The 22,335-nt window shown below is 44.0% G+C and overlaps 1 protein-coding gene across 1 annotated transcript; it reads left to right on the top strand.

The window, feature by feature from the left end:
* Positions 1-307: 307 nt before the first annotated feature.
* LOC133016081 (phospholipase A and acyltransferase 3-like) lies at positions 308-5,704 on the top strand. Its single transcript, XM_061083397.1, has 6 exons — positions 308-358; positions 1,205-1,307; positions 1,442-1,701; positions 3,187-3,292; positions 3,421-3,686; positions 5,045-5,704. Exons 1-6 carry the CDS (start codon positions 347-349, stop codon positions 5,138-5,140), a joined length of 843 nt encoding a protein of 280 aa, XP_060939380.1. The 5' UTR covers positions 308-346; the 3' UTR covers positions 5,141-5,704.
* Positions 5,705-22,335: the final 16,631 nt, after the last annotated feature.

The following is a 22,335-nucleotide window of genomic DNA, read 5'->3' as shown; positions in this document are numbered from 1 at the left end:
ATATTTAGAAATTACATTTTTAGCATTTTTCCATTTTTCAAATGTTTCCATTTTTTCATCCCACTAATTTGTTGCATTGTGATCAATTCCTCATATATATTTAATATAATAACCGAAGTAGAATTAAATGAAAACTATCTTCCCAACGATGGATGTGTTTTTTATTTCAACACGTTGTGTTATGTTACTTTTAAACGCGTATCTTCTAGTGCTAGTAAATGATTGTGAAATTAGGGGCGTGCAGGCAGGTTATAAAGTTCAAAAGGTTATATAGGTTCTTTATCTGCAGTATTCCAGTGCACATACACAGTCTGCATCAGAAGCTGATAGACGAAGAGGTGAAGACATGGAACGAACGGTGAGTCTCTCATTAGTTACAGCAGATTTAGTTTTTGTTCCTTTACAGTGAAAAGTGTTTTAGTCGGGAGAAATACAACATTATCATTCGAATGCAGCTTTAAAATATAATTCTATTGAAGAGTTTACAACAGAAAGTAGAATAAACGGGATGAAGTGTGAGATTACATCTGCTTTTCACCAATAAACAGATTTATTTACCTTAAAGTGAACAATATACAGAGTTCTGGTCCATAAGGGGTCGACTGAACAGAACTTACGTTTTATAAACTTTAACCAAATGTAACTGAACAGAATTGAACCTGAACAAAGACAAAAACAGATCTAACAAAGGGGAAGAAGTATAATGACTGATCAGAGCATTTCAGAAACAAGGGAGCAGAGAGAGAGAGAATGTGAAAGAGACAGAGGAAGAGGAAGAGAAAGTGAGAACTGCAGAGTTTTGTCTTTCTGATTTAATGCTGCCTCAACTTCTTCACAACTCCAACTGAACTTCTTGTTGTCTTCACCTCTGATGATTTAATGTTTGAACGACAAGAACATTCATTTTGTGAGAGTAAAATCTAAATGATGATAGAGTTCCAACAAAACTAATGAAATCAATGGGTTCATTAGTTTTCTCCCATCAAACGAAACACGAAACTTTCCTCCAAGTCCTGATACATTAGTCGAGTTTCTTTCGTACGTCAACCTGTGGCAGGGCTGTGTCGTCGTATGACCCTCGTGCTCGTGCACACAAACAAATACAACAGGAAGCCACGATGAAGAGCACTTTGATCACTGCACATTCACATTGACTACATGTCCAGTTTATTATTTATATTTGTATTTTCATGTTTCTTTTTAGTTTAATGGAAAACCAGGAGACCTGATCGAGATCAACCGTGGGCCCTATAAGCAGTGGGCCGTCTACATCGGAGAGAATAAAGTTGTTCATTTAGATACAGATGGTGAGTGAAGTGATAACTATATTCACGTTACAATATGACATGGACATGACGTGTATTTCATGATGGCATCTTCCTCCTTTCCTCTTTCTTTGCCTCCCTGTTCTTCCTGTTTGTCTTTTCTAAAAAACACACAGGTGTTCAGTCATCTGACTCGTCGGCAAACCCGGGCAGCAGCAATGGAAAGGTGAAGCGTGAGAAGTTCACCGATGTGGTCGGCAATCACCGTTACCAGGTCAACAATCTGCTGGATGACCGGCGCAAGGCTCGTGATCCTTCCATCATAGTGAAGGAGGCCTGTGCGATGGTGGGCCGCGAGCTACCGTACGACCTTGTCACTTACAACTGTGAGCACTTTGCTATCGAGATGCGATACGGCGAGGCAGAGTCTGGACAGGTGTGTATCTAATGTTGTGTTCGTTAACCTCGTTATCTCTTCTTCAGCTAAATTAGTGTGTAGATGTTGTGGATTCATAATTGTTATCTGAAGTGCATGAAGTGGAGATACTGATATTGGGGATATAAAACATTTCTGATACTAATACATCAACTGATCTATATTCCTATTGTGTCCTTATCAAACCCTTATTACATAAAATGTAAATGAGGCTTGATATTATACTGTATAATTGTAAACTCTATTTTAGGAAACATAAAATTATGGCATTATTGTCGAGGAAGTGCTTCTTATGAACATAGTTTGTGTCCTTTTTTTCTGTGGATATTCAACTATGTATTTGAATATGCTTTTGGATTAAACTGTGCACTACCAAGACAATGAATGTACAGTATGGAGTTCATTCACATTAAAAGTATTGCATATATTATTTAATACATTATGTATTATGTGCAATACTTTGCTTTGACTGTAAGTAATGAAAACACTAGACGAACATTCAACACAAATACACAGATATGTTAAGTCATACATGTGCCAGGTTAACTCCTTAACAACTTTTACATGGTAAAAATAAAAGTTTATTACTTCAAAATTCCTCAGATCATAGTCATTTCAACTTGGGGAATAGGTTGTTGACATCAGCCTCAGCTTCTCTATGTGACTGTCTATTCAAGTAAAGTTACACTTCCTATAATGTATTTATAATTAACACAATAATTCAGTGAAGTCTGCCTAACATTAACGATGTAAAAACTGAAGGCAGCACACAAGTTTAGTTTTCACTGTAATACGTTACAACACAACACCAATACTCTGAATAAAGAACTTTAGGAGACGTTATGCTACTTTAAACAGCTGCTCTTACAATGCAGATGTGACTTTAAATACTCAGGGTTCAGTTGATCACAGTAAATCTGTTTCTGCAGAATAATAATCTGTGTCACACAGTCAAGTCAAATGGGTTGGCGAGTGAAACAGCCGAGACAACCTGGTGAGAGAAATCGCTCAGGATTTCAAGACCGACCTGCGCTTCCTGAGCTCCGCTGTTATGGCTCTGCAGGAGGCCAGCGAGGCTTACCTGGTCGGCCTATTCGAAGACACCAACCTGTGCGCCATCCACGCCAAGAGGGTCACCATCATGCCCAAGGACGTCCAGAGACGTATCTCTGACAAATGTTTAGTGCGCTCCATGAATTACAATGTGAAACCAAATCTAAACAGATCAAATGAAAACTATGTTGGTTTCAGACTTTTTGGTGTGAAAACGACTCAAGTAAACTATCCTCCAAGTGCTGATACATTAGTCGAGTTTCTTTCGTACGTCAACCTGTGGCAGGGCTGTGTCGTCGTATGACCCTCGTGCTCGTGCACACAAACAAATACAACAAGAAGCCACGATGAAAAGAGCTATGATCACTGCACATTTACATTGACTACATGTCCATTTTATTATTTATATGTTAACGTTTCTTCTCTTTTTAGTTTAAAGGACAACCAGGAGACCTGATCGAGATCTTCCGCGATAAAGGCTATCAGCACTGGGCCATCTACATCGGAGGAAATGAAGTGGTTCATTTAGTTAACGAGGGTGAGTGAAGTGATAACTATATTCACGTTAGAATATAACATGGACATAACGTGTATTTCATGATGGCATCTTCCTCCTTTCTTCTTTCTTTGCCTCCCTGTTCTTCCTGTTTGTATTTTCTATTAAAGACACGAGTGGTCTGTCATCTGTCCCCTTGGACTTACTAATCAGCAGAAAAGGAAATGTATGGCATCAGAAGTTTGATAAAGTGGTCGGAAATGACCATTACCTGGTCAACAATCTGCTGGATAAAAAGTACAAGCCACGTGAACCTTCCATCATAGTGAAGGAGGCCTGTGCGAAGGTGGGCAGCGAGCTACAGTACAACGTTGCCACTTACAACTGTGAGCACTTTGCTACCGAGATGCGATACGGCAAGGCAGAGTCTCGACAGGTGTGTATCTAACTAATCTTCCACAGCCGAATTAGTGTGTAGTTGTTGTGTTTTTTAAAAGGCGATTGACAGTAGACGAGTCTTCCTTTCTGTTTTCTCCACAAAGTGAGTCATGGTCTTGAACGCTCCGCTAACTGAGAAGCTCTCTCTACAACTCTGATATGACTCAAAAGAATCAAAGAGACAGGATTCCTAATAGTTATTTGAAGTGCATGTAGTGGAGATACTGATATTGGGGTTATATAACATTTCTGATACTAATACATCAGCTGATATGTATTCCTATGGTGTCGTTATCAAACCCTTATTACATACAAATGTAAATGAGGCTTGATATTATACTGTTTAATTGTAAACTCTACTTTAAATTAATATGATGATAAATAAAGCAAATATATAGAGCGTGAAATGAGTGGAAACGATTAAAATGACCTGCAGTAGGAATATAAATATTCTGAAAGGCTATGACACTTCACCACTAGATGTCACTAGATTCTACACATTGAAATACTGATTAATAATGGTAAAAAAAACATCTTTAAATAGTAGTGATAGAAATGTAATGTTATTGTTTGTTAAATCTGTTTTATAAACAGGTTTAATCAGGTAAAGTTTAGTTTGTTTAGTTTTTGCAGCCCACAGGGAAACCACATCTTTACATTATGAACATTCAGGTTTATAATGAACTCAGATGCCATGTGAACAGAATGAATCAGAACATGATTTATAATAGAGTAAACAAGCTTTCGAAGCATTTCAACTCTAATCACAGCAGAACAGAAGTAGTCAGAACTCATTTTATTGAGCCCTTTATCGATTTATCTATCTATTGATTTATTTAACACAATCTACTGCAGTTGAATACATGCAGATGTGAGTCCATTGTGATATTTCAAACACTGCAGGAAGATGAACAAACTCTTTAATCACTGGGTTCATCTGTCACCTTCACTGTGTCGTATACATAATAATCCAGAATGTTAAACCAACCATCTCACAGCCATTAAAGGTCCAGTGTGTAAGATTTAGGTGAAAGGATCTATGGCAGAAATTGAATATACAATAATACTTGTGATGTTTCCACTAGTGTGTTTCATCTAAATTGTACGAATTGTTTAGAAGGGGAGGGTGAGGTGAAGGGTGTTCAGCTGCAACATGACACTTCACCACTAGATGTCACTAGATTCTACACATTGAACCTTTTAGTCTGGTTTCATAAGGGGACTGTGTCAGAGCTTTACTTAGTGACATTTCACTCGTCCAGATTCTATTTAAATTAAAAATTATCAAATTATTTTGATCTTCAGTTTGTTGATTGTTTAAAAAATTAACGGTTTGTCTCATCTTGTATCTTGCAGGTTGTTAAAGCTGTGATCGAAGGCGCCACAAGCCCCGAAGGCCTCTCATGCTTTGCCATTTCAGGCGCCTTAGCCGCGTCATACTTCTCCAAGTAGCTTTCTGTACAGCTCTGATTCGCAGTCGTTCCAGCAGTTAAGAGGAAGAGGAAGACAACAAGAACAAAACAAGAACAAATCACAAGCACTGGCAACAATGAATGTTGGCATGTAGCCGACAGTGATTATGATTTAAACTTTTTAAATAAACGTCACTTGTGCAATCTGGAGAGTAAGAGGTTGTTGTTCAACAGAGTTAAAAGACTTGACTTGAGTCAGATAAGACAATAATATATTAAATCATCTGGATGATTAGACTGAAGACACATCTCTTCAGACTTCACCTTGGATAAAAGATACAAAATATATACTTCTATATCTGTTTAGTAGCACCACTTATATAGTATTTTGTAGTTTGTCTTTCTTGAAGCAAATTGTACTTGATTCTTGTTGCTCTGGGTTTGTTCTCTCATGGTTGATGCTCTTATTGTTACTTTGGATTAAAGCGTCAGCTAATTGAAATGTGATGTGATGTTAGGGATGTTTCTTTGTCTTTCAAGTAATTTTTCACTTTTTAAACGGATCAAATAATCAATTGCACACAATTTATTTGCAATAAAATAGTTTAAGATGCATTTCTTCAGTGTAAATGATTATCTTCATTTAAGAAATATATTTAATATATTATATTTAAATATATTTATCAAATTTTTCCATTTTTTTTATCCCACTTACTTATTGCGTTGTGATCAATTCTTCATTATATATTTAATATAATAACTGAAGTAAAATTAAATGAAAACTATCCTTCCAACGATGGATGTGTTTTTTATTTCAACACGTTGTGTTATGTTACTTTTGAAACGCGTATCTGAAATTTGCAGGAAAATAAAAGGATGTTAGATTTGTTTTTGAGCAAAGTAAATGAAGCGGTGAGAGGTGGAGCAGGGCAGCGGAGAGGAAGAGGAGAACACAGTGATGCTTCTCTTGTGATCTAGTTATGAGCTCAGAGGGTTTTTATCCTCCGTCGTGTCTGTGCCAACATTGTGCTGCATCACAGTCCGACACTGTTCACATGTGGAGCCTGTTACAGACGAGGAGGTGGAGCCAGGAGGATTCACATAGATCTACATGCTGCATGTATGTGTGTGTGTGGGGGGGTGGGGGGGGCATGCTCTGATGTCTCTATATATGTGAGGACCAATATGAGTGTTATAACTTTCAAGTGGGGACATTTGTGGATATAAAGGTGTTTTTCCAGAGTAAGGACATTTTTTTGAAAGTGTCAATATGAGGGTTACACTTGTAGCTGTGATGGTTGAAGTGTCTCTTGCCCCGGGAGCAGGACATACTGTATTACAGCTGCTTTTCATAAAAAAGTGCCAGGCTAGAGAAAGTAACTCGTTTTCTGCAAGGAAAGTCTTTGAAGAGCATAACTTACCTAACATTAACTTTTAAATAACTTATAACCAAAATATCACAGCAACAAAAATCCATCTTATTAACATCACACAGAACCGAATAAACAGTCTTTGCTTAGCCTAGTATAATTATTGAGCCCAGTTGTGTTACCTGTTTATGAAAAGGGAAAAAAAGGTTGATGTGTTGTTTGAAGTCCAGTGAAGTCGTCTCGCTGGTTTGTGGCTCCTGCCTTTGTGGTTCTGTCGGTGGATGCAGCAGTTTTGCTGTTCGTTGTTAAGCAGGACCGTGTGTCGCTTCTTGAAGGTTGGTAGAGCTTGGATTGGGAAGAGGTTTCCTTGTGGAGGTGAGTGGAAAGCTGCACCTCTCCTCCATTGAATTTGAGAAGAACAAAAAGGTGAGCTCCTCTCGTAGGGTTGCGTTGAGTTGAGGAATCGAAAAGAGTGAGCTGGACAGCCACCCTTCTCCTCTGAGAGCTTTGTGGAAAGAGAGGAGAACTGGGCTTATATTGGCATGGTGACATTATGGGTCATGGGGCCCAGAGTGATCGATGATGGTTGAAACTTGTGTCCCGGGTAGGTTTTCAAACTTCTGTGTGACGTTGCCGCGCCTTGGGAGACTGAGTTCTGGAGGCTCTGGTTTTCTCCAGAACAGAGGACATGCAGCCTCAGGATTTTGACGACACATGTAGGCCGAACTGTAATTCAGAAATACCAGGTCCCAACAACGTGTAAATCATTATGAGGAGTTTCTCACTTTCTCGCAAACTACATATCTATTAGAATGTCAACCTTATTTTTATGGCACATTTGAAACAAATGGTTTGACCAAAGTGCTTCTCAAAGAAAAAGGTTCAACAAGAAAACAGCAATACGCGATATATCAAAAATACTGATGATAATAAAATAAAATCTACTGGGATAAAAACCAAAGTGGCCAAAGCGAAGAGTTTTTAATGATGATTGTATCATAAACATTTAATTTCATATAAATGAAAGACAAGGAAAAATGTCTTAGTTCTATAAAAGATTATGTATTGACTCCACAAGTTCACCTTTTAAACCTTTTGGTATCATTTCATGCAACCAATTTCAGTAGTTAATAATAAATCATGCATGTTTATCTCTTCCCTGTAAGTGACTTCACCCTGTTACCTTGTGATTGAGCTTTTACAGGAATCTCACCTGAACGCCATGCGAGCGTCTGTCTGCCAACCAGCTGCCACGCCCCAGCCACCGCCACAAATTCCTGAACGTCGTTCTCACCTGGTTCAACTGGTTTCTTCTTTTTAAGACTTGATTTGGGAAAAGCCTGCAAATCACTGACTAAGCATCTCGCTCTCCACCGCATCTCCCCCCTCTCTCAGACGAGGATCGAGCTGCGGACGCACAACCACCAGTCGATACTTTAGAAAGACATGAAAAAGAGGAAGGCATTAGCGTCAGAGTGAGTCCACGTGAGAATACAGCAGGAAAATGTCACTGTCAGCTAGTGGGTGTGTTTATGACGTTTCTAACACAGGACAAGATACTGCAGGATGAAAAAGCGAAGCCGAGCACGTAGAAGCTGCAGACAAAGACGAGGAGCTTTTGGTGATGAGGTCTCAATGTGCTGTCCACGAAAACATGTAATGTCCTCTCTGCTCTACACAGCCTGAGCCTGAATATGTCAAATTGTAGGCGGCCCAGTTCACACGGGCAAAAATTAAGATGCTTGTGTTGGATTTGAGTGAAGATCCACCGCTCGTCCAGTGTCGGCTGAGATTACCTCTGATGAAGTGGGATTTTCTAGTGTTGAAAAGTGCCTGAGAATGAGAGACAGAATGAAAGAAACCTTAGAAATCATAGAATACACGTGTGTGAGGTCAGACGAGGCAGTAGGTCAACAGGTGCTGTGGCCACTGTCAATGAGCTGAAGACAAACAGAAGAGAGCAGAGAGGAAAAATAGTTTTTAAAAAACACCTCCTGGCCCGGGAGCAGGACAGACTGCTTTTCATTAAAAGCACAGCAGCATTGATCTGGGGAGAAGTGAAACTTACAGCTCTCCCAGTTTGGACGCCTTCCTGAACATAAGATCTGATCCTCGGGCTGTGACTCACCTGCCACCTCAGTACTTACATCGTGCAAATTTCTCTCACAGCGTCACAAATGGTCGAAACCTGAACACACCTGCTGCACAATTCACGAGAAATGAAACTCAGCCCTCTGCTAGTAAAGCATTGTTTCATTAGGGCCGTGCAGGCAGGTTATACAAGTTCTTCATCTGCAGTATTCCAGTGCACACACAAAGGATGTGTCAGAAGCTGATAGACGAAGAGCTGAAGACATGGCACAAACGGTGAGTCTCCTGCTGCTCATTAGTTACAGTAGATTCCGTTTTTGGTCCTTTACAGTGAAACATTTTAAATGTTCTTTGTGCGTGACAAGGTGAAGGCACAGACATGATGTCATGAATAGGTGTAGATTAAAATATATCCACATACTTTACCTTGAGTTTGTTCACATAATGTGTGCAAAGTTTTTCGCATATGAGTAAAATACAACATTCGTTTTTTAACGCAGCTTTAAAATGTGTCAACAAAGGGGAAGATATGTAATGACTGATCAGAGCATTTCAGAAACTAAAGGAGCAAACAAAGAAAAAGAGACAGAGAAAGTGAAAGTGAGTTTGCAGAGTGAAAACTAGAACTGCAGAGTTTGGACTTTCTGATTTAATGCTGCCTCAACTTCTTCACAACTACAACAGAACTTCTTGTTGTCTTCACCTCTGATGATTTAATGCTTGAACGACAAGGACGTTCATTTTGTGAGAGTAAAATCTAAATGATGATAGAGTTCCAACAAAACTTAAGGTTAAGGAGTTAACCCCAGTTCTTTGAAAAATGAGTGAGGTATCTCACTATGGGACACGCCCTCGCGCTGTCCCCCAGAAGCAATTTTACACTCACCAGCCCTGACTGGCAGGCAGACGTGACGTCAGTCAACAGAGGAGGGACCTCCTACTCTATATAAGACCAGATGTCACGTCTTCGCCTTTAGTCTAAAAAATAAGCACACCTCTTCCTCGCTCCAGGCAAGGAGGGTGATCTGGTGAGATACCTCACTCATGTTTCAAAGAATTGGGGTTAACTCCTTAACCTTAAGTTCTCTTTCAACATTCGTGAGGTATCTCACTATGGGATATAGCGACTCCCGTATTGCCAGATAAGCTTATCCAAAGACCCCTGAGGAACGATTAAATCCGTCAGTCAGACAGGGACATTTGTGACTGACCCCACGCTCAGAACTGAGACCATGGGGGTACAGTGACATCCAGATTATAAAATCTGGTGAAGGTATGAGGCGTTGCCCAGCTGGCTGCCTCACATATCTCTTCCACAGGCACGCCCTGGAACAGTGCCCATGACGCCGCGATCCCCCGAGTGGAATGAGCGTGCAGGCCTATGGGGGGTTGTAATCCCCTGCACTGATAGGCTGTGGCAATTGCCTCCACGATCCAGCATGACAAACACTGCTTTGTAAGAGGCTTCCCCAAGTGCGGCGTAGCCCAAGTGTTGGGGTAGACTCCCAGTGTGCTGACCATTAGACAAAGGCCCATAAAACGAGGCCTACATGCGATCCTGAGACCAGCTCTAGAGTTTTCCTGGTGGTCGAATCCCCCCAGCCGGCCCTGGGGGGAGATGCTGCATGCAGCCCTGCAGAGACCCACAATGAAACCTGAGACGTCCACTGAAGGCGAAGCCCGCCCCTTGTGGCCAAATTCTGATAGTCAATTGGCTGAGGGCCACACTGACCCTTGAACCCTCCTCCCAGGGGAGAGTCACCTGGAACGTGACTTAAAAGACCTGAGCTCACAGAAATCTTTCTCTTTTTACTCCAGTGCTGACTTTGCAACTAGACCTCCCGAGGTCTTACCAGATAACCCAGTAAGCTAATGGAGGCGATAAGACGTTTGTTTTATTCATTTCATTTCATTTCCTTTATTCTGTTATCTCAGTCATAATTTTATTTTGATAGGACTTTTTGCTGTTTTAACTTGAAGGACCGAAACAGGAAATTGCTCGCGGGACGAGCTCAGACATTTCCCACACGGACTTTTTTTCTTTTTCCACAAGATCTACAGACGGCTTCGACACAGCCGTTCCCTGCAGAAGCGCGACGTTCATCCCGCTGAGGAGTATGAGAAAATCCACTCCGTTCCTGTAAAGCAGCACGATCTCTGCTGCTTCAGAAGAAGACGAAGCTTCATCCCGTCACGGAGCACGAGACAATTCGCTCCCTTTTCCGGTTCAGCGGCCGAGCCCCGGAGCTCCGCTCGAGTGACCACGTGATTTCACTGGCCCCCGGCACATTCGCGCCGAGCGCAGGCACTCCGCGAGGGTTGTACAGTAAGAGACTTGATTGTCTGGGCATATACTAGTTTTTAATACGTAGTGTATTGTTTTAATACTTGAATGTATTTGTTCGCGGGACCTCCGTGTCTCATTGTTTTAGCGGCGACGAGTCGCCACTTCCGGTTTCCGGTTATGGCCGGGTGTTACAGTGTTAAAGCGCAGTGACGAAGCGTCTCCGGCTGCACTGTGCCCGTCTGAGCAACTTTGCAGAGATTTTAACGGTCAAACTTCAGCACACAACGCTGCTTTGGTGCTGAGTGGTGGAATCACTGTTAACTTGTTTCTGACGGTGTTTTTAAGAGCTTTGCTCTTTCCTCGCATGTTTTCTCTCTTCTCTCTCTCTCTCTCCTAAACCTAACTACACACCTTCCAATTTGTACTTATACAGTTCACGTCACATAGATAAATCTATATTTAGAGAGGTTTAATGCATCTGGAAGCCATTCGGCCCAAAGCCAAGCAGAGAAAGAATTCTCTTTGTCTGAAAATTTCCTTTGTGTAATTCATGTGGCGATCGCCATTGTGAGCTCCGGCAACATGGTCATTAACATAGACTCCATTTTGAATAACGCAAGTTAAACCACCATTTTGAGAGTCTATTATTGCCACTCCTCCTCTCTCTCTCCTCCCATTCTGGCTCTAACTTCCAAAGCGGCTCCGCCATCTTGTTTGTAGTCAAACCACCATTTTGAGAGTTTTCGGCCCTCTTGATTCCACGAATCATTATCGGCCGCCATCTTGGATGTGCCACTCCCCCTCTTCTCTCTCGCTCTCTCTCTCACACACACACACACACACACACACACACACACACACACACACACCTACACAGAGACACATTGATAGACACAGAAAGATACACACACACACCTAGATGAATACATGTGTGTTCTAAATTGTGACAAGCTGCTGTTGTTATCTTTGAAATATTGGAGTTTGTTAAAATGATGAATCATTGAATAACATTAACTATATTTCACACATACACACACACACATACACATAGATTGACACATTGACACACACACACACACACAGACAGACATACATAGGTAGACCGCAGGTTTTACATGTATTTTCTGAATTGTGATAAGTGCTGCTGCTGTGTTTATCTTTGAAATATTGGAGTTTGTTAAAATGATGAATCATTAAATAGCATTAACCTTATTTCCCCTTTTTAATAAATGCTTTTGTAATTAAAGTATCTGTAGTCTGTGATTATTTGTGCATATGTATGTGAATGCAGCTGGATTACGATAGCCTGTGCTCGAACTGAAAAACCCTTCATTGTTTATTAAATAATCATTAATAATAACTATTGAGATTATTAATTTAACATTTATAATATGAGACTGATATTTATAGCTTGATTCGTTGGTCCCTGTAACCAGGGTGGTGCCCCACTACGATAAGTAATATTTACAGATTCTATCATATAAAATTAATAATTTCATTGTTTTCATTAATTATTTAACTATTCTTAATGGATAACCGTATCATTTCTAATTGATTATTTTACTATACTTAAGTGATAGCCTTATCATTTTTAATTAATTTTAATAAATAATTTTTATAATTTTTATAATCATATTTCATGATTATTAATAATTAGCCAACGTCAAGTCTACTCCTATTGCACAACACAAGACACAAACAGCTGCTCTGATTTCCTGAAGCCAGATGTCCGGTCCACATAAGTGCGCAATGCGCGCAGAGCGCATTCAGCCGTCCCTGCTCCAGCGTGGAGAACGGTGGAGGATGGAACGCCGATAGTTCAATACGGCGATATGCTAATGCCGAGTTAAAAACTTTAGGCACAAACGCGGGATTTGGTTAGAGAAAAACCACCGGCCGCGTCCGTTGTGCGCCCTTCATGAACTGGCAAACGAGAGGATGCTGTCCTGCCGTTTTGCCCCCAAAGCCTATGTGACATGCTGAAATAGCAGCTAAGTACACTTCAATGAGGAGAGACTTGGTTTTACTTTACAATATTTATTTTGTAAACACACAAGATATGAATGTTTACGGTCTGTGGCATTTAGAAGGTTAGAAGGGGGCGGAGCAGGACATCGAACAGGAACACCCCCCCGGGATCTAGACACTGGTGGTGGTTCATCAGTCAAGCGATAGTTTTGGATGGCCCATGTCCGTGAGAATTGTCCTATTGGACTTCGCCAATTGTGACATCCTCTGCCCTTAACCCTCACAAGAGTAAGGAAAAACTACAAAACCTTCTTAAAGGAAAAACGTAGAAACCTCAGGAAGAGCCGCATGCGAGGGATCCCTCTTCAGGACGGACAGAAGTGCAATGGATGCCATGAGTACTAGGTATATTGTCGGCAGGTTGTTGCCTTTTTAGTCCGCGATCAGCTCCCACCGTGATCGGGTGCCGCCGTAATCACGATCCGCTGACAGTCTTGGGATCAGTCATCAAGGTCCATGATCTCTGCCAGCATGGTGTGAGATTAGGCATGTAGTCAGTTGAGGTCAATGAATATCCTACTGGGGACTGGAGGAGATTGGGGTGGAGGAGGGGTTATGCGCGTCACTGAAGGACGCATGACTGCGGAAGAGAAGAGAAGGGATTTTTAAAGTTTGCCAGGTTCTGAATGATTGGCTGAAAAGCCCGCGCCAGACTTGATTGGACATTTAGAAACGCCCACGATCAGCTGATCACTTTGCAGGTTACGTGCTCCGTAGATCAGCTGACCGTGTGCAGCTTAAGTCTTCCTCACTGAACTTGCGCTGAGCTTCATTTCAATGAGGAGAGACTTGGTTTTACTTTACAATATTTATTTTGTAAACACACAAGATATGAATGTTTACGGTCTGTGGCATTTAGACCCCTGTGAGATGTCAGGGTTAGAAGGGAGCGGAGCAGGACATCGAACAGGAACACCCCCAAAAGAATAAGACGAAGAAGGTAGATCAGGGGAGTGAGATAATGATGAGTCTTACCTCGTGTTGTAGTATTCTGGGAAGTAATACATGCTTTGGTAAACAGACAATCATAACATTTATCTAATAGAAATATAGAGATGACTCGTTAGAGTGCACCTGCAACCCGAGTGATAATTATATGAGATGAAGGTCTGGAGACCAACGTAAAAGATCATGTGCACAGGTATATTATGGGATCTAAAATGTAGAACATAACTAAAGGTTATCAGACAAAAGGGTTAGGTCCCAGGCTAGATTATAAAATGCTAACAGAATTATATCTCAGTAAAGTAACTGAAACCAGAATTTAGGTTGCTTGTTACGAAAAGAAAGGTCCGCTGGACCGGAAGTGAATGTCGCGGTGAGTGCAGGGTCTGCAAATGCAAATCGGCACGACCACCGTAACAGAAATTAAAACGGCTCGGCACACCGTCAACAGAAATTAAAACGGCTCGGCACACCGTCAACAGAATTTAAATTGCATGGCAAACTTAAATGAGGGTCCGCTGGACCGAGTTAAAGCCATGGTGAGTGCAAGATTCAGAACTTAATAAACGGTCAGCAAGGACCAAACTTAAATAAAAGGTCGTTTGACCAAAATGAAATTAAGGTCCAAGACCAAATGAAATAAATTGTCAACAGAAATGAAAATCGGCACGACCACCGTAACAACAATTAAGTCTCATGACGAACAGAAATTAAAACGGCTCGGCACACCATCAACGGAAATTAAATGGCATGGCGAACTTCTATTAAGGTCACCTGACCGGTTCAAGCCATGGTGAGTGCAAAATGTAAACTTAAAAAACGGTCGCGAGAAAAACTCACGAATGGAGTGCATTTGTGAATAACTGCAAATAATCAGAAGAATGCACTGCTTTAAATATGTGTATATATATATATATATATTTATTTATTTTTTATTATTATTATTATTTTATTTTATTTTATTATTATTTTTATTTTTTGTTGTTTGTTTGGTTTTTATTATTATTATTATATTTATTATTATTATATTTATATATATTTTTTTTAAATATTTATTTAATTATTTATATATTTATTTATATAAAGAAGTGACGTCGCTAGTGATCGTGAAAATGGGGCCAGACGCAGGTTGGATCGGCGCCATTGCGTGAGATTCTGAGTCCCATAGATGGAGTTTTTTTAAAATGGCTTCATTAGGGATGATGTGCATCGCGAAGTGCTGAGGAAAGCAGCTGCTGCTTTGTGACGTATTGACTGCAAGGGAGGATTTTGTGATGTCACAAATATGCTGAGCAGAGCACCTTGACCTGCGAGCTTACTCATTTATTTGCTTTGTCGGCCACGTCAGTCTAATTAGCCAGTTCAGGTGTGTATTGCATGCTTAACACGGCGCATTTTTATGATTCTGAAAAATACTCCCGTGTCTCAGATTAGATCGCTGAATACGCCGATGCGTCGGGTTGTTGACTCTCTCGACGAAACAGATTGTGTTGTGATTTAATGTGCTGAAGCACGAGGAACAGCTGATCTACGACTCTGGACGCGGGACGCGCTGCTGAGTGCGCCGGTGCTGCGGCTTTAGACGAGTGTCGATGTTCTGCGCGGTGAGGACCGGGGACTGCAGAGTGGTCCGAATGATATTTTCTAAAGCTAACGTGGTTGCAGGAGTGTTTAAAAAGGACGATGTATACTTATCTTCGGGAGGGGGCTTTAGAAGAGGTCGCTTGTTGAACTTTTGCGACCGCGAACAGGTGCGGTGGGGGACCCGCTGGATCGTGCTCCAAGCTGCGATCCGGCTGAATCAATGGACGGTTTACTTGAACACGGAGCCGAGAAGGAGACCGGACCTGGAGCCGCGTGATGCCGCGATGTTGAAGCTGAGCGATGAGGAAGTCGGCCTCCCCGTAGACTCGTCAGGTTCGCTCGGCGGAAGCTCCTGCACCGACGATCCGTAGATTTAAACGAATCTTTGAATGCTGGGTCCGAACCTCTTGGGAAATAATCATTGTCGGGATCCGACGTTGAAATGTAATTGAGCTAGATGAGCAACGGCTTGGTTATGCGCGTCACTGAAGGACGCCTGACTGCGGAAGAGAACAGAAGGGATTTTTAAAGTTTGCCAGGTGCTGAATGATTGGCTGAAAAGCCCGCGCCAGACTTGATTGGACATTTAGAAACGCCCACGATCAGCTGATCACTTTGCAGGTTACGTGCTCCGTAGATCAGCTGACCGTGTGCAGCTTAAGTCTTCCTCACTGAACTTGCGCTGAGCTTCATTTTGACCGTGGAGAACGCCAGCCCCTTGTCCAACCGTTCCTGTAGGAATGTCAAAATGCCAGATGGAGGGCTCTGAAAAGCCTCCACACCTGCTTTTGCGCACCAATCCTCAAACGCCATTTGCCATCATATGCAATGCGTGTAGAAGGGGCCCTGGCGCTCTGAATGGTTTTGATGACATTCTGTGGAAGTCCAGCTGTGGTCAGATTCAGCCTCTCAAGGGCCAAGCCCATAGAGCCATGCGCTCTGGATGCGGGTGAAAAATTTCTCCGTGCGCCTGTGACAGGAGATCTCTCCGTAGAGGCAGAGGCCAGGGCTGAGCGCACAACAGCTGGTAGATCTCCGCTAGCCAGTATTTTTTTCCCAGCCAGCGGGGAGCTATAAGAATTAGGGCATGACTCCTCTCCCGCACTCTCGCCAGAGTAGGTGTGATCAGCTCTAACGGGGGAAAAGCGTACAGTAGAACCTGTGGCCACTCGTGCGCTATAGCATCCCCCCCCATCGGGGCGTTCTGGCCGGTCAAGGAGTAAAACATCGAGCACTGTGCGTTTTCTTCTGACGCGAAGAGATCCACCTAAGCCCGGCCAAATTTTCTTCATATCTGCGTTATCACCTCGCCGTGGAGTTTCCAATCCTTGTAGCGAGGGCTTCCCCTGTAGAGCAAATCCGCTCCCCAGTTCAGTGTGCCCGGCACATGTGTCGCCCTGAGGGATAACAGGTGAGAACTGCTCCACACTATAAGTCTGTGTGCCAATGTGTGCAGATGACGTGAGCGCAGCCCCCCCCTGTCTGTTGATATATGCCACCACGGTGGTATTATCCGTTCTGACCAGAACATGTTGCCCTCTGAGAAGGGGCAAAAAATGTTTCAGTGCCAACGATACAGCCAACAGTTCCAGACAATTTATGTGAGTGGACTGCATTAGTAAAGTCCAGGTTCCACTCACTGTCCTGCCCTCGTGCGTGGCCCCCCAGCCCGCCAGCGAGGCATCTGTTGTAATTACCCTCCGTGTCATGACCGTTCCAATGGCAACGCCCTTGGTCAGAAAACCCGTGTATCTCCATGGGCGCAGCGCATGGACGCAGGCCATAGAAATAAGACCTGGCGATGACGGTGGTGTGTCAGGCTCAGTTTGAGCGACGCCACCCAGCGCTGAACTGGTCTCATGTGTAAACGACCCTGTGAAGTGACCACCAGAACTGAGGCCATCAGCCCTAACAGTCTGAGGCCCGACCTGAATTGTAGTAACGCCCCCCTGCGAAAAAGTGCCAGAAAAGCTTGGAAAGCTTTTATCCTTTCCGCGGACAGACGCGCTCTGAACGTGACTGAATCGAGGGACAGTCCTATGAATGTGATTCTCTGAGTTGGAATCAAAACACTCTTTTCCCAGTTTATCGCAAAACCCAGGGATGCCAGATGCGATGTGAGCTGACTGGTTTGGGCCTGAGTTTGCTGGGGCGACTGTGCCGCTATGAGCCATTCGTCTATATACATCGCTATACGCATACCCCCTTCCCTCAGGGGCGCCACCGCTGCCTCGGTGCATTTCACAAACACCCGTGGGCTTAGCGAAAGACCCAACGGGAGCACCCAGTATTCGGATGTTATGCCCTGGAAGGCAAACCTGAGATATTTCCTGTGAGGAGGGTAGATAGGAATGTGGAAATATGCGTCTTTTAGGTCTATGGCTGTAAACCAGTCGCCTGGACGCACAAAACGGAAGAGCGCTGAATGTGTCAGCATTCTGAATTTCTACCGCCTCAAGTGTGTGTTTAGTGACCGTAGGTCCACTATCAGGCGTACACCCCCGTCCTTCTTCGGGATCAGAAAGTACCTCGAATAGAAGCCACTCTGGCTCTGTTCTGGAGGCACGACGTGAACAGCCCCTTTTTCCTGCAGAGCAGAGACTTCTTTCTGCAAGATGTGCGCTTTTTCTCCTTGTGCCTGTGACTGCAATATCCCGTTGAAACGGGGTGGAGTTGACGCAAACTGAAGCCTGTAGCCGCTGGTCACAGTCTTCATTACCCACTCCGATATCCCCCAGATTCGCCACTCTCGGGTTCGAGCCGCCAGCGGCCCCAGAGCCGGAGCATCGCTCATATTGCCCTTTGCAACAGGCCGGCTGAGTCGCTGTTCCATAGGTGGAGTCAGCCCTTGTGGCGTTATGCGAGCCCGCACCCCTCTGTTCTGTTCCTCTATCACACTGATAGTCTTTGTCATTTTTTGTTTGTTTTTTATGAACAAGTGAGGCTGCGCCCTCGGCCTTATTTGGCCTGGGTGCGCACCGCATATGACATTTATTGAACATTTCACAGAGGGAAAAATACTTTTGTGTTTGCTTGTGCACCGTGTGCTTTTGGCAACACTCGGCTGCGGCTCCACAGAGCTCTGTGCAGCACAGATCTTTCCTTTTTTTGATTTTGCGTGAGCTATAAATGCCAACATGGCCTCTGCACACCTTTTGTGGGTTCTGGAACAAGCTCCTCGGAGCTGAACCCCTTCCGCCGGGAGGGAAGCAAGTGTCTGGCTGAACCTGTCCCCCCCCGACAGGCGGAGGTGCGCTAGGTAACGCGCCTCTTCTTTTTGGCCCCCAGAGTGGCAGGATGGGCAGGTGGGTCTCCCGCTGTCACGCTGGAAGTGAAAGGTTTCTTCGCCCAGGCGCCCTTGAGCTCCTGCGTTTTGTTCTGGCCCCGACCGCCCGCCTCAGACGCACCTGATGTTTCGAGAACTGGGAACCTGGCCGTGCCACTGCGTGGGAGAATGTTTGCTGGTGTGCGGCTGGGGAAGCGGCCGGCGCCTTCCTGGGGAGGCAAAGCTGGATCGCTTCCCCCTCTCTCTTTTTCTCCTCACAGCGTTTTTGCATCATCGCTAACGCCGGGCCGAATAAGCCTTTCGGGTCCACGGGAACATCGAGGAGCTGGGCCTTTTCTTTTTGGGAGAGGCTCAATAAATTTAACCACCGAGCTCTTTCCTGGGTGATCATCACGGCCATGGCTCTACCAGATGCCTGGACAGCGCATCTGTGCAGACGCAGGCAGAGGTCCGTAACCACGCACAGCTCGTCCCACACAGCCGTGGAAGGTGACGCCACCATGTCATCCTGCAACTCAGCCTGGTAAGCGAGCAACAGCGAAGAGGCGTTCAGAGCTTTCACTGAAGTGGCCACAGCTTTGTAGCTCTTCTCCGTCAGCGACGACTGGAAACAGTCCGCTTTGGAGGGCAGGGTGGGTCCGGCTGAGGTCATGGTGGACCTCCGTGTCGGGTGGAGGTGATTTGCCAGTAAAGGTTCGACTGGGGGCAGGTGGGAGAAGCCTTTTCCTTCCATATCAGCCCAAGAGAGTGGATTACTCCAGGACCGTGTTGCCTCCTCCAGGCACTAGGGAAACACAGGCAGCAGCTGTTTGGTGGAAGCTTTTGCTCTGGGCAGCCTTTTACCCTCATAGCGGGACATGGTGGTCTCGGTGAGGGCTTTCGGCCACTCAATTCCCAATTTAACGGCAGCCTTCTTACAGACCTCGTGCAGGTCCATGCTGGAAGCCGGTGGGCCGCATGAACCATCCTCGGATGCCAGCCCCGTGGCTGCTGGGTTGAACGCAGATTCCACGTCCACCTCGTCATCCTCGGAGCCGAGGCTGATAAACTCCAGAGAGTCGGTGTCACCTCCAACGGTCCCGGCCTGGCCAGACATTAGGTCGGTATCGGGCTCGTCGGAGTCATTTAGCGGTGCCACGGCATCAAGCTGATCGCCCCAGCTGGCACCCGCGGGAAAGGTGTTTCCCTGGGTGTCTTCCGCACTGTCCTGTGTACTGGGGACGGCTACCCCAGTCACAGGATTCACCTCTGCCAGACTAACTTGGCGCGCTAGCCTGCGTCGGCGTGTTTTTGTGGAGAGGCGTGCACAGTGCTCACAGGTGTCCGGGGATATTAGTGATTCTCGGGCGTGTTGCAGCCCCGAGGCACGCTGAACATACAGAGTGGGTATCTGCCCCCGATATTTTGTTTCCACATGTGCACAACCTCGGAGGCACCTTGCTCTTGCCCATGGTGAGGACAGGAGCCGGGTCGATGGTTGCCATCTCTTCCTGATTAATTGGAAGCTGCTGAGTAGATAGTATGGTGGCTACCTACTAACCCCAGCCAGCTATGTAGTTTTAAGGTTTTGTTAGCCTTTAGCTACACCTGCCGTCTGAGATAATGCTTCTAGTAGCGAGAAGAGGTTTTAGACTAAAGGTGATGACGTGACATCCGGTCTTATATAGAGTAGGAGGTCCCTCCTCTGTTGTCTGCCTGCCAGTCAGGGCTGGCGAGTGTAAAATTGCTTCTGGGGAACAGCGCGAGGGCGTGTCCCATAGTGAGATACCTCATGAATGTTGAAAGAGAACTAATGAAATCAATAGGTTAATTAGTTTTCTCCCATCAAACGAAACACTTTTTTTTCACATGCACTTTATTCAAACCACTTGGTGAATACAGCACCTGAACACGTGGATGTCAGAAACACATGTTGTCTACAATCTAATCAATGTCACGTGAAGGTTGGTCTCAGTCCACGAAGCTGATGACCACAGGACGTACGTATCTCTGACAAATGTTTAGTGCGCTCCATGAATTACAATGTGAAACCAAATCTAAACAGATCAGATGGAAACAATGTTGGTTTCAGACTTTTAGGTGTGAAAATGACTCAAGTAAACTTTCCTCCAAGTCCTGATACATTAGTCGAGTTTCTTTCGTACGTCAACCTGTGGCAGGGCTGTGTCGTCGTATGACCCTCGTGCTCGTGCACACAAACAAATACAACAGGAAGCCAGGATGAAGGGCACTTTGATCACTGAACATTTACATTGACTACATGTCAAGTTATTATTCATATTTAAATTTTTATGTTTCTTTTTAGTTTAAAGGAAAACCAGGAGACCTGATTGAGATCTTCCGTTGGCCGTATAAGCACTGGGCCGTCTACATCGGAGAACAAGAAGTGGTTCATTTAGTTAATGACTGTGAGTGAAGTGGTAACTATATTCATGTTAGAATATAACATGGACATGATGTGTAATTCATGATTGCACCTTCCTCCTTTCCTCTTTCTTTGCCTACCTGTTCTCCCTGTTTGTCTTTTCTTTAAAACACACAGGTGGTCGGTTATCTGGCTCATCGGCAAATTCAAGCAGCAGCAACGGAAAGGTGAAGCGTGAGAAGCTCAACGATGTGGTCGGCAATGACCATTACCAGGTCAACAATCTGAAGGATAAAGAGTACAAGGCCCGTGAGCCTTCCATCATCGTGGAGGAGGCCTGTGCGATGGTGGGCCGTGAGCCAAAGTACGACCTTGTCTCTTACAACAGTGAGCACTTTGCTACCGAGATGCGATACGGCAAGCCAGAGTCTCGTCAGGTGTGTATCTAACTGTTGTGTTCTTTAACCTTGTTAACTCTTCCACAGCCAAATTAGTGTGTAGATGTTGTGTTTATTAAAAGGTGATTGATAGTCGACGAGTCTTACTTTCTGTTTTCTCCACAAAGTGAGTCATGGTCTTGAACGCTCCGCGAATTGAGAAGCTCTCTGTACAACTCTGATATGACAAAAAAAATAAAAGAGACAGGATTCATAATAGTTATCTGAAGTGCATGTAGTGGAGATACTGATATTGGGGATATAAAACATTTCTGATACTAATACATCAGATGATTTATATTCCTATGGTGGCAGGGCTGTGTCGTCGTATGACCCTCGTGCTCGTGCACACAAACAAATACAACAGGAAGCAACGATGAAGAGCACTTTGATCACTGCACATTCACATTGACTACTTTATTATTTTTTGTTTTTTATTTTCATTTTTCTTTTTAGTTTAATGGAAAACCAGGAGACCTGATCGAGATCTCCCGTGGGCCCTATCAGCACTGGGCCGTCTACATCGGAGAGAATGAAATGGTTATGTTATTTAAAGATGGTGAGTGAAATGATAATTATATTCATGTTAGAATATAACATGGACAAGACGTGTATTTCATGATAGCACCTTCCTCCCTTTCCTCTTTCTTTGCCTCCCTGTTCTTCCTGTTTGTCTTTTCTATTAAACACACAGATGGTCAGTCATCTAGTTGGTCAGCAAATCCAGGCAGCAGCAACGGAAAGGTGAAGCGTGAGAAGATAGCCGATGTGGTCGGTAATGACCGTTGCCAGGTCAACAATCTGCTGGATGAAGAGTACGATGCTCGTGATCCTTCCGTCAT

This window comes from Limanda limanda, chromosome 12 (assembly GCF_963576545.1).
Source record: "Limanda limanda chromosome 12, fLimLim1.1, whole genome shotgun sequence".
NCBI lineage: Eukaryota > Metazoa > Chordata > Actinopteri > Pleuronectiformes > Pleuronectidae > Limanda > Limanda limanda.
Note: the sequence above shows the minus strand (reverse complement) of the source record. Positions and strands in the feature narration are given on the sequence as shown.